The 13,575-nt window shown below is 40.6% G+C and overlaps 1 protein-coding gene across 1 annotated transcript in view; it reads right to left on the reverse strand.

Moving 5' to 3' along the window:
- Positions 1–13,575, reverse strand: part of THSD7B (thrombospondin type 1 domain containing 7B) — a 253,080-nt gene that overhangs the window by 158,737 nt on the left and 80,768 nt on the right. The window contains exons 8-9 of the mRNA XM_017740110.1: positions 8,913–9,068; positions 7,123–7,320 (exon numbers count right to left, since the gene is read on the reverse strand). Of these exons, the coding sequence (XP_017595599.1) occupies positions 7,123–7,320; positions 8,913–9,068 (354 nt within the window). The remainder of the gene's footprint in view (positions 1–7,122; positions 7,321–8,912; positions 9,069–13,575) is intronic.

Consider the following 13,575-nt stretch of genomic DNA (forward strand, 5'->3'; position numbering starts at 1 on the left):
CCTTGGCTGGTGGGCCACAGGTTTGCTCTAATCTTGAATGAAGCAAAACTGTTAAAGTGTGACTAAGCAGAGAAAGCTCTAACTTTCCCACAGTTTACCTTAAAATTAACCTGAAGCTGATCTTCTGTTTCTTTTGCAGACATCAATTTCAGTAGAGGATTCAAAGACAGTAAAGTCTCCTGAACATGGCAGTATCTGTCCTCAGATTGTCTGTGAACCAGTCCTAGAGCAGGGCAAAATCTGCATTTTGAGTTTTTAAATGTTTCCAGCAGGAGACAGCAAATATTTGGCATGGTACCAGCTGCTGGCAGGTAAGGCTTGATGGAGGTAACTAAATCCAGTCCACCTGGCTCGTTAACAAGCCGCCTGCTCAAAGAGAACATCAATCTTTATGACTACAAGAAACACTGGTCCCAAATCTAAGGAACAACTCACACACCATACTTCAGCATTCCTCAAACACTCATAATACTCAGCCCTGCTACTACACTGCAACATCTTCCTTCCACCAGGGCTGCTAAATGAGAAATATGCATCTTATTTAATTGCTACAAAGCTTTACACGTAGCCTTTTAGAATCTGTGTTTCTAAAAGTCAGGAAAACAAACTGGTTTGGGATCAGCAGCTCCAGTCATGGGGTATGGTGGGATATACTCCAGGAACTACGAGGAAAGAACTTATTTCAAACTTATTTTCGGTAAATTGAACGTGGTAAATCTGTTCTCTGAGAAATTAAACAGAATCTGCATTAATTCTATATCATTAATCCACTGGAAAATGAAAAATCATGAATTCTATCCAGGTAAGAACTTGGCTTTGCTGAGATTGGACTCCTCCTACGTAAGTGATACTATGACTTGTGTTAAAACAGGACTGTCAGGTCCTTCAGGGCTGCTTCCCTCATGCCCTGAAGGAAGAAGAAAACCAGCTGTCCTGTGCCCTTGCAGTGCCTTCCTCCTGCAGGATTTGGGCTCAGCTGGTGGGGATGCTCCTGCCCCTCGGGATGCTGTGCACAGAGTGGAGCAGGGATCACAGACACTCTTGGGGACCACGGGACACACTGGGACTGCCCTGGAAGCACAGGCAAGCAGCTGAGCACACCACTGTTAATATTCTACCCCCAAAGAGTCATCAACTTCTCCAAGTGCAGAGCTTCACTGTCAACCCCTGGCAGAACGTAATATTGGATCTTAAAATAACACTGCTTTGATTACCTTACTTCCCTTTACTCCTCGCTTCAATTCCAACAGGATTTCAGTGTCTGCTCTGGCAATTGAGTTGTGTGAATAATGGATTTCTGTTTGGGCACTGAACCAAAAAAAAAAAAAAAGAAGAAAAAAAGGAGGAAAGGGAAAAGGAGAAAAGGAAGAATAAAATAACGTTTAAAGTAGAATTGAAGAGAGACTGGGGGAGGATTTAGGAAATAAATAATTTCAAGGTAAGGTAAAATGTTTGCTTAATCAGAAAGGAGTATTTTGCTTCTGTTAACAACCTCTTTTAAAAATATTTTGAATTTTTAATTTTGTTTAACACTAGCTCATTTACAAAAAAACTCCCAAAAACATTAATCATTTAATCTAAAAATTACTGAAAGAAATTTTTTCTCTGAAATATTGTTCTCCAGGTTTACAAATAAAACAGCCACATGGAACAGAAACTTGGAAATAGGTGTATTTCAACCCAAACATGTCCATTTTCTGTGAACTTATTAACACTTAAAAACAAAAACCCTCTTATCTTCTTGGCAAGTGCCAGGTTCTAGATTGCAACTGCCAAGAACCAAAGAGATGGCACAGGGAAATAAAACTGTTGTGCTGAAGCTCCTCTCAGCAGTGCTGCCAGAACCCCTCTGGCAGCAGGGTTTATTCCTAAGCTGCCCCCTTGGCAGATGGTCCATAGCAGGGAGGTTCACCTGGTACAGCCTCAAGTCCTGAGACCTGCCAGGTGTTATCATTTATCAGATGAAGCTGGGAGGGGTGCACAGACACTCCCAGGGTGCCTCAGAGCACCAGGTGAGGCAGAAGGTGCTGAAGATGGTGTTTTTGTGACAGGTCCCAGGACCAGTCCTTCAGGTGCTACGGGGGGAGAGAGAGAGCAGCATCCTGGGCCCCTCTGGACTCTGTTCCTCTGGCTCAGCACCTGCATCTCCCTGGCACTGCATGACCTGTGCATGAATAAGGGAGAGATTATGAATAAAAATAATCTTATAATTATGAATAAGAGAGATTATTCAGCCCTGTTATAAATACTGTCCTCAAAATGAAGACAGCATAGATATGTAACAAGTTTGGATTGCCAGGTTGGACGGGGCCTCGAGTAACCTCATGGCATCCCTGCCCATGGCAGAGGGGATTGGAATGAGGTGATCTTTAAAGTCCCTTCCAACTCGACCCATTCTCTGATTCTATGAATTTCAACTCCCACAAACCAAAGAAACCCTGACACCCAAGCTGATGGTACAGAAAGGCAAATACTCAGCAGCTTTTGAGCTGCGCTTACATTTGTTAACCAGGAGTAGAGTAGAAGAGCCTGAATCCAGCAAAATCATATGACCTTTGTATTAATCCCTGTTGTTGATCTAATAATTTCCGATTAAAACAATTAAGCCTTTGGGTATGACTTATTTCATATATTTGATTACTTAAGACACCATGCTGTTCACTGTCACAGAGAAATTCTCTTTGCTACTAATAGTTCTTCTGGTAGGAATCTGAACAAGCAGAAGCAAATTAATAAATGATGACATGGGAATTCCAGCAAAATAGATTGATGACTTGTGGGTATGATTCTGAATAATAACATTTTACAATCTACTCAAGAGCACAGCTAATAGGCAAGAATTCATTTATGGCATTGTCAGAAACATTTATAAAATGCTCGGAAAATGAATTGTTACTTTTATGAGTCATACTTGTTATTTCATGAGTTTATTTTTATAGTTGCTTTCACGAATGTTCTCAGGTTGTACTCCTTACCATAATGACTACTCTGCACAAGCTGCATAATAGGCATTTCTAAAAACAAGGTCTGGTTCCACATTTGTCTCGTTTCAATCTCATTTTCTATTATTAATGCAGCCTAAAATAGATATGGAAAATAACAACAAAAAGGGTGCCCAAATTCCTTCATCAGACTGAACCCAGCAGGTTTATATATTTCTTAGCATCTAATTCAAACAACTATGAAATTACCTCTGAAGGCAAAACTGCTCCTGTCTGGACTGAAGTTCTACCTGCTGACCCTGAGCCAAGCCCTGCTGTCTGCAGGTCCCCTGACTCACCACACTCAAAGTGCTTGTACCACTTAAAAAGACAAAAGCAGCAAAGCACACGAAAGATGATTTTGGTCACTGTCTTCAAAAAATGAAACACAATATGCTTTGGCTACTGCACAATTGCATTTGAAAATGAAAAAGTTTTGAGCATGTTCGTGTTTTGTGAACTGGAAAGTTTTCAGGGAGTTCCTTTCATCTGGTCAATGCACAGTAATGTCTGTCGGTTCTAATCAAGGCTGTCCGAAACCAAATGTCAGACACTTGCAGCAATCTGCCCAAAAATACATTACTAACGGGCAATTATTCAATTCCTGCTGAACAGCCGAAAACAACCACTCTGAGAAAAATCACCACTAATTCCTGAGGTGTCTGTAAATATGAAGAGTTTTCAAATAAATTCTTTTATCTGAATTATAGATCAATGTAGCCAATGACACACTTATACAGTCCAATTTTTAGTACAATCATCAATTTTCCTATACTGTTCTTTTGGATTCACAGACTTTCCCAAACATATCCACTGACCTTCACTAGCTAAATAAAAAATATCATCCTGAAAAATTTTGTTTAGAAGAAGCATACAAAAGAAGTCTTTCCCCATTCTGTGCATTACTTCATGTTATTTAATTTAATTTGATTTATTACACTACTGCCTTTTGTTGATACAGAAGAGAAGCACTCAAGGGATATGGACCAGACACTAAGAGTATCTTGCATGTGTTCAGTAACTTATTAACAGAGATTGGAGACACTTCTAGGTGGGAGCAGACACCTAATAATGACAAAGTAATGAGATTACTATTGTCTTCTCATTACTCCTCATCTATGCTAAAGTACTGCAAATCACAAATTACAGACTCCAGCTACTACATAAAACCCTGCTGTCCATAGTATGCGCTCTGTGGAACCACTTCATTATCACAAATTAACCTATTTAAGAAACAAAAAGCCATTTCTGTACCTCTAGGCTGAGCACAAGTGTTACATCACTGAAGTTCCTGCAAGCCCTTACACAGAAATGTTGTTTTGACAGGAAAGTCTACAGAGAAACACTGCATATCAGAGCTTGACCCATCTGGGACTCGCTCCCAAATTGTCCAAGCTCCAGCTCCAGCCAGCAGCAGTTTGTTACCTGGGTCAGTGCCCCCCAGTCTCACCAGAAAGGATGGCTTTTTAACATGGAAAGGAAGGACACTACAAGGGATTCAAAGGTGAGGCTTCAGTTGGAGAGAGAGGTCTGTTAGCCCCTGCTCCCCACTCACCTCTCCCACGGCCTGGGCTGGCACCATGGACAGTACACGGCAGAAGGAAAATGTGCTGACCAGAAGCTCCTCTTTGGCAAGTGAACAAACAGATTCCACATGGAAAAGGCCTCCTGTGTCTGACCCATGGAGAGCCCAGCGTTCCACAGCCGAGCACAGGTGGCAAAGGACACGGGTTTAGCCCCTGAGGATGGAGGGGAGAAGGTAGGAAAGGACAAGAAGCCTGATGGCAAACTCTTCTGCAGCACAGCTGACACCAACAGCACTGACAGAGAAATTGCTTGTGAAGAGAAGTGAGCACACTGCAGCAACACGAGGAGAGCATCACATCACAAAGTCTGGCATTTGCATGAAAATGACGGCATTTTGCCAGCAGGGATACAGAGACAACCCAAAGTACCCTAATCAACACAACTCCAGGCCCAAATGAACTGTTAAGATGATGATACACTGGATTTTGGCATTTAACAGGGTCCAAAAAATATTTTTTTTTCATCCCTTCAGGCATTCAGTAGGAATACTGAGCAAATAATGCCAGGCATGGATGACAGAATGACTGGATAAATCACTGGATTTTAGGAGCCAGAGCTGAATTCAACAGAAGACACTTAAGTAAATGAAAATAGCAGCACACAACACAGCTTTCAGCAGGGCCGTTGCTTGCATAGAATACTGAATTGTATTGTGTACAATGCCTGGCATGGACACGGGCCTTATGCTATTTCACCTGTAAATGACACATATCAGATTACCACAACTCCCTCCTGACCTCCTACTGCCAACTAACCAGCTAAAACACATTAAGCAAAGCTGACACTTACTCCAACTTTTATCCAAAAAAAAGCAGACTACTTTTTGAAAAGGAAATCTAGGTAAGAGAACATTACAGAAGGAAATAAATAAGGTTATGAACAAAGCAACTATGTTAGTGAATTGAGAGAAGAAGAAACAATTTGACTCTTCTTCCAACTTCTACTTTAAGGATTCTTCCAGACCTCTCATACTCAACCAAGACTTGAGAAAAGCTTGAGAGTAGTATTAAGCAGTGATTCTAACCTGCCTGGTAACCTGGATATTTCCTGGTGAAACCTCAGTTTTAAGTGGACACTCATCACATCTAGTGACAATGTTTGCCTCAGGCTGGCGGGGTGGGAAGAATGGTTTGGTTTTTTTGTGACTAGAACATCCACAGAATAATTGAAATGAAAAGGGTATTGTGAGACTTCCAATACCTTGTTGAACAACTGAGTGAAGAACAGACACTTCAAAGGCCTGAGTTCTGAAAGATCATAGCCACAGAAAACAGCTGATCAGAGATCAATGAGCAGCTGCAATGGAACATGCTTTCTGTCCCCGGCACAAGTTGGGGCACAGAGATGGATGCTGGCACAATTTTAGCAGTGTGAAGTACATGGTGCTCCTCAGCAATACTATACTCCATCTGCACACATCCTGCTGGCCTGGACCTACAGTAATCATCACACAACAGCAGAGACCACTCACACAAAATTCAGAGTGAGCTCTTTGCTCTCTATATTCTGGCTGTGTCATTTTATAACAGTTGAAGGTTTCTTTTTTCCCCCCATTCTCGCAAACTAACAAGGAAACCACACAGATTTAAATATATTTCAGGAGAATCCACGCTCTCCGGACAAAGCAGCCATTATTTCTTTCTGCCAGGTTCTAATGCCTCGTAAACAACACACTATTTTAACCACTTACCAATTAACCACTCTTGTTACCACCGTGAAATTGTTTCCTGTGATCGGTCCCAGCACCATGTAAAAGAGGAATTCTCCATTTCAGATACAGTATCAGGCTCTAAAGTTGCACAATTTTGCCACTTTTGAGATGATAGCACAGTCTTGCTGTGACTAAGGACTGCAAAATTGTGCTCCATGTAATTGAATCTAAAGATCTGACAACAGTGACCTTATCACGAAATGAACCTTTTGGCTGAGGTTCAAACCATACACAAGAAATAACATCTTGCTGGCTGTTTGTAAACGTCACATAAAAATGTACTTATTCATTATTAGCAACTTGTACACTGAACACTCTGCAGGTCTCCAACTGCTGCCAAGGGAAGGATTACTCAGTACAATCATTTCATTTACATCTTAGTCTTGTATTAATTTTGGCAGCACAACCGAGCATCCCTGCTTGTGGCTGTAACAGTGTTATCCCAATTAGAGAAATATTCAGACCACAGGCTAAAAACTGAGGATAGAAGTAGTTCTGGGGGCTGGACTGATATTCTGAATACCATTAGAGCTGCTGACCTCAGCAAGAACCCTACTTTAGCACAAATATCCCACTTTTGTGGTGATAAGGCCAGCAATGACAACACACAACCTGCACTGATGAGCCATCCCCCTTTTGGGTAAAATAGAAAGCACCAGGCAAAATCCTGGGTTCTATCAGCCCCAGGCTTTCAAGAGCAACACAGTCAACTCAAAAATCTGAAAGTTTCTTAAAAAAACTCAGTAAGGAGCCACTGTACATAACCTCAATTACTCTGCAACAAAATGTCATTTTAGGAGGCACAAAAAACCATGGGGCTTTTAGGAGCACAGCCCAGCTCACCTTTCCTGCTCTTGCAGACAGCCTTCAGCACGCGGTGTCCAGGCCCACATTTCCCACGGTCAGTCACACACACTCCCTCTGAAACCACCCACTCGTGACACCGCGCGTCTTCACAAGGAATGGATTCCACCAAATGAGGACAACCTGCCAGGGTGCCCACCGGATCCACAACCACTTGCCTCTGTCTCATCCTAAAGCCTGGAAAAAGCAAAGCTGAATTAACTGGGCAACAGAAAAAATATTCATACAATCATCTAGTAGCAAGAGGACTATATGGGGCATCTGGAGCCGGAGGATTTAAAGACAAACAAGAGAATGATATTTACAAACTGGATTGATTGGGACAGCACTCGGCTGTAGGTGCCCACAGCCCAGGCATGCAAAATCTAACAGTGTGCAAAGAATTCCAGCAACCCACATTTTTCACATTTCTTTTTCCCTTTCATCAACATTAGATAGAAATACACGTCAGAATATCGAAATTTACCAGTGATGCATATATTAATGTAATAGCAGCATTAAGATAAAAGAGAGGAACAGTTAAGGAACTGAAGATATAAATGACATCTATATTCTGCCTGGGAATCCACTAACGAAAGGATTTGTTTTGAGACACAGCAGAGCAGTTTACTAAGAAATTAGTATTCTGCTTTATGAAGGTGTAAGGTTTTCTGATACATAATGCATATCAGACCTCTTTGAAATGACATCCTATTAAACTGGAAGATTCAAATGTGAAGTGGAAGAAAAAGGTTACAGAAATAATCATAGAATTGATTACATAATCTACCTCCTTCTGAATAAAACCAAAAGTCATGTTGCTATATACAATGCAGAACTAATACACAAGTATTTTTCAGTGTGTTCTGTTATGTAAATGACATAGAATTCTAAGAAAAAAGCAGAAAAAAATACATGGGGGTCTTTCCTCCGACAGTCTCGGAGCATGGGGAAATACACAGCATTAGTAGAGGCCACATGGAAATGCTTTGGTCATGAAATAGAAAAGAAAATAAAAAAAAAAACCATCCCAGAGAATACAAAGATCAAACTTCCACAGTTCTCAAATGACCAAAAAGAAATTATTCAAAATCATTTAAACGTGAAATGCTTTTGCAAATATTTATGGTTTTTATTATTTCTCTCTTTGTTTGAAAATTTTTGACCAGTTCAAATCATTTCACAAACTTAAGAAGTTGTCAAAAAAGTGTAATTTCCAAACAATAATATCCATTCCTTGACATGCACTCCAAGAGACATCTTTGCAACTTAGAGTCTTAGGAAAGGCTCTGCAAGGAATCTCAACATGTTGCAGCAACAAACATGTAGAGCAGTCAATTAAAATCCAGGGGAGGCTGAATTACACTTGCATATCCTTCTTTCAGGAATTTAAACCAAGCCCAGAACAATGAGAACAACCTCTTGGGTCCCCCTGAGTCCAGATTTCAGGGCTGGGGGATACACCTCCATCCTGATACCTCGCCCTGAAATCCAGGCATGCAGCAGGACTTCCAAGGGGGATCAGAGAGGGGCAGCCTGGCAGCTGCTAGCCCAAGAAATCCTCCTGCACAAGTTCAGTGAAGGATAAAAGGGCCTGAATCAGCTTGAAAATTTTTTTCTTCTCACGCAAAGAATGGCAAAAAGCTTTTAAAGGTCAGATTCCACTACGCACATCCAAGAGCTTCATCCTGCATTAGACTAATTTTTCTAAAAAACACATTAAGCTCCCAATGTTGAATGTGATCCCAGTGTTTTTGCAGTCTTTGTGCAACATTCCATTCCCTGCTCACCTCTCCCTCCATGGCGGTGCTGGCAGCTCTCGGGCAGGCAGGGACCCCACGGTGACCACGAGGACACCGCGCACTCGGCCGGGCACGGCAGGTGACACAGCTGGGAGGTGGCAGGGGCAGGGCCCTGGCAAAGCTTCCCATCAACTGGTCTGGCAACTAGGAGAACCAAAAAAAAAAAAAAAAAGGAAAAAAGAAAACCAAGGCTGTAACTCTGTCCTGCTGGCCTTAGTTTTTCAGAATGCACCAAAATCCAGTGATTTTTCAGGGTCTTATCTCCCAGAGCAAAACGGTAATCCTGTGTTCAGAAAGGCACTTAAAAGTTTTATCTAAATCACCCATATTCAGCAAGCCAGTTGAGACTATGCTTAGTGATAATCATGTGCTTTAAAACTAGATTGAGTGCTGATTTTCAGCAATGCTGGAGCAACAAACCAGGATCTAATCCCCACTTTTATGGCCAAGGAGACCTCTTCAGACAGGACTGAAGAGAAAGCTACCTAAGAAGGAAATCCACAAAGCTCCCTCTGCAATTGGGAGCCAGGCAGAGGCAGGTGAGCAAAACCCAAGCACAGGGGACTCTCCCCATTCCCATGCCCTTCAGGGCACTGCCATCTCTGGATTATGGATGCAGTGCCTAGACCTTGGAATTTTCTTCACCTATTTCCAATAAAACTGAGCAGAGCTCTCAGATTCTTCTATACAGACATAAGCATGAAGCATCTTTCCTATGTGGGAGGAGAGACATTTACTCGTGTTGCTGCACCCATGGATCTCCAACCCTCTTTATCCCAGAAATGAGACAATCCCAAGCCCTGCCATGCACCAGTTTACTTGATACTGACAATAGATTTGGAAAGTTGACTCTCTTTGTATTTTCATTTATTTTAAGAGATTTCTAGATTCAATTAACTTCTCTCACCTTTTTATTCGGGGCAGAGGGAGGAAAGAAAAGAAAGGGAAAGACTCTTAAATCTGTCCTCTGAGTCATTATATGATATTGCATTTTAATTACATTATGGGCTGAATTTGGCTGTCTCTTTAGATAAATCAATATCAAAGCAGTCTTTCAAAAGGCAAAGGCTTGTTTGAGTTTACTCTGCCATGGCATTACCAAGACTTCATTTATTTTTATAGCTACTGAGTTTGTTTTATCCTCATTTTTATTTTTCACGTCTGTTTTTCTTTGCTTCCATGCATGGAATTGATTTGAAAAGAATTTATAAAAACAAGCTCAATATATGAGTAATCTTTCCTTTCTCTGATATTACACCATTTTCTTTAAAATTAATCATTTGAAGAAAAACACAACTTTTTTCTTTTTAAACACAAGACTTTAGTGCTGAAAATCACGAATTTTGATTTGCACATCCTGAAGCTGACTTTAGACCTATCAGTCTGAAGTGATACTCAGACCAAATATCAGTGTTTAGGATTCCAGCTCATCAGAATAACAGGATTAAACAACAGTGTGACTTAATTCTAAGCGGAAAGATAATATATTTAGCAAAAAAGACGATTTTCTGAATGATTTCTGAGACACTGTAAGGCCTCTGACATGTTCATTTAAAGATTAGAATGAGGTGGCATAAATCCAATTCACCTGAATGCTCACATAAAGAGACCTTTTCTAGAGACCTTGCAAGGAAAGTGACAGAGAGAATGAGATAAATATTAGAGTTTTAAGGATAGGAGTATTTATTTTCCCTAGAAGTCTCATGCATGGCTTAACCTGCCTCTCAGCATCAAGCTTTGCAAAACTCTATCAGTTTTCTGAGAGTTCATTTGGAGAAAGGAAAGGAAATAAAACTGAATACAAATGGTCAACCAAAGGAATAAAGTCCAGTCCTGCTTTGCTCTAACTCAAGGTGTCATTGCCAGGAATGGCTCCTCCCTCCTCACTGAGTTTTAGGTTGCTTCTGTACTGAATTTAACTATTTAAATGTAGAAGCCTAGATACAGCTGGATGGTTCTCCTTCCTTGAAAACCAACCAGTGTGCTCAACATTATTTTAAATTGATTTTGGACTAAAAAAAAACCAAGAAAAATTGATTACAAAAAGTTAAAGGAGCTACCAGCCATCCCAGACTCATGGATGACTTCTTCCCATTCTGATGGAAATCCGGGCCTTCCTCTCCATGCCAACCAGCCTCCTGCTCCTCTTCCTCCCTTGGGCTGATGCCCTATTTAACTCTAGCATTTTTCCCAGGACCAGCATCCCGTTTGTCACTGGAGTAAAGCTGCCTGTTTGCTCAATTCCTTAAGTAGTTCTTTGCATTCTATAAAAGGTAAATCAGAAAATACCATTCTAATCAAATATCCAAATACATTCCAAGTCTGTTCCAGCTTATACTCACTCTACACTGACTGCAATCCTCCAGTCAGTCTTCAGGAATAAGACCAGAACAAAAAAACCCAAGCTGTAATGATAAATGCATATACCATCCTTTCCCAACACCTGGAAGGTACAGAGACACAGTTTCCAGCCAGAGTGACAGGATGGACCAGCAGGGTCCTCTTTAAAACAGAATTTCATGCCTTCTTCAGCCATTTGATTAAAAACTCTGATTTCAATCTGGTTTATTTCAAAGCTTGATATGATCTTCTACTGCCATTCTTTTATACTCTAACAAATTTGTCTTTTCTTTATTGTAAAGGAATGATAAGGGGGACTTTTTCTGTGAACCTTTTAAATGCCAAAATTCTCACACACTGCAGCCTCCAAATGGCACAGGTAGCCTGGCTGGGGATGTCCTATTCAGGAGAAAACCTGACATTATGCCTATGATAAATCCACACAGCTGCCAGGAATGTCTTTAGGAATGAGCCAGCTTTCTGATTTCGTTCAATAATTGACTCTGTGGTGGCATTTTCCTGCATTCATATAGAAAAAGTGCTTTTTGTGTAATTATTTTCCTTGGAACAATATTAGCCATGTTTTTGGAGGAAGGTGAAAGGCAGAAGCCAGGGAAGCAAAGAGTGGGAGGGGGAGGCAACATCTCTGATTCAAGTAGCAGCTTATTTATGATGCTTGTTCCTACCTTTTAAAATCCTGTGTTCTTCCCAATCTATAGAATAAACTTCAAAAAGCAATCAAGTACTAATCTGGGGGCCTCTGAAACATTGCACATTGCTATAGCTGTTATATTGAATCTATCCTTTATAAATGCAACTGCAGCTGTTCCCAGCACCAGTGTCTTGCCTCAAGTTTGAATTTTACTATTTGCTGTTATTTTCAGGTTATTGCTACCAGCAGGAGATAATAAATTGGGTTCTAAAGTGTCTTGTTTCCTTATATATTTTTACTGAGGTAATGATTTGGAGGAAGAGTGGAAGAGGAAATCAGCTCTGATATGATTATTTCCATAATGTAATTTTAAGCCAATAAATAAATTATCTTTGAATACAGTCATGTGGACAGATACTTGCAGGCACACATACCAATACTATGTTAAAAGCAATGCTGACCAGACAGAGGCAGAAATGCCTAGGATGGCATTTTGTTTGCAGGGGGTCCTGTCAAATATGGTTTTTCAACTCCTCAGGAGGTAAATAACACTTTTTTTCCTGGACTTTAACTACATTTCCTTTTTACAATGAAAACCCATGTGTTTTTCATACCAAAACCAAAAGGAGACTTTGCTAAATATCACTAATATATTTGGAATACATACAAATATTATCTGGTCTGCCTCTTACATATTTTAGGTAATATTCAATTCTCAAGGAAATAAATCCAAATGTTTACCATATGGCAAAATTAATCCAAATAAATTATTGCCATGATACAAGGCAGGTATGAGAAAGGGATGGCATATCCTTGTGAAAGTTCTTACTGCCTTTGCTGGGACTTATAAACCAAAGACACTTGGATCAATACAAAGGGAAATTACTTGAGAAAACCACAAAGGAGCAAGTTACGTTATAAAAACACCTTCATGTGAAAAACACAGTAGGGGTAAACCCAGCACAACATTTGTAAGTAATTTCTCTAACCTGAAAGACATTTTTATAGCAAAAACAAAACATTACACAAGGGAGAAGTTGTGAATGCAATCTGACCAAGCCTGGAAATGGCACCAATCCCAGTCCCTTGCATCCCTCCATTAAGGGGCCTAATGCACCCCATGTCTTATGGAAAGGGCTCCTTTACGCTTTGAGGAAGAATCAATTCATTTTGAAGCCACTAAGCACAAAGTTGGAGGCCTATTTTCAATTAAAATCTATTTAATAGGCAAGGAACAACGTATGAATAGAAGGCTAATCACAGCATGAAAGAGGGTTAATAGTAGATTGCCAAGAGCAACAATGGTTTAATGCATTTCAGAACAATAAAAATCCCCACAATTTTATTAAAGTGACACAGATAAAACGTATCCCTGTGTCCTCCCTCTGCTGTTCAACAGGACTGTGATCCCAGCTGGGATACTGCATTGTTTTGCTACAGCAGAATTTGTGGAGATTAACAGACTCTATGTATCTGGCAAAAATTCAGAGTGAACATGGGGCTCCCCACCAGGAGCCACATGACTGAGCAGATCAGAGGTGACAATTCATTAAGAGTGTCCAGGAAAAACAGCAGAGGCAACAGGGATGCTGGGATGGCAGTGAATGCAATGATGGGAAGGCAAAAAGGATTCTGCAGGATATTTGAGCCTTTTGGCTG

Source organism: Corvus brachyrhynchos, unplaced genomic scaffold, assembly GCF_000691975.1.
Source record: "Corvus brachyrhynchos isolate BGI_N302 unplaced genomic scaffold, ASM69197v1 scaffold126, whole genome shotgun sequence".
Taxonomy (NCBI): Eukaryota; Metazoa; Chordata; class Aves; order Passeriformes; family Corvidae; genus Corvus; species Corvus brachyrhynchos.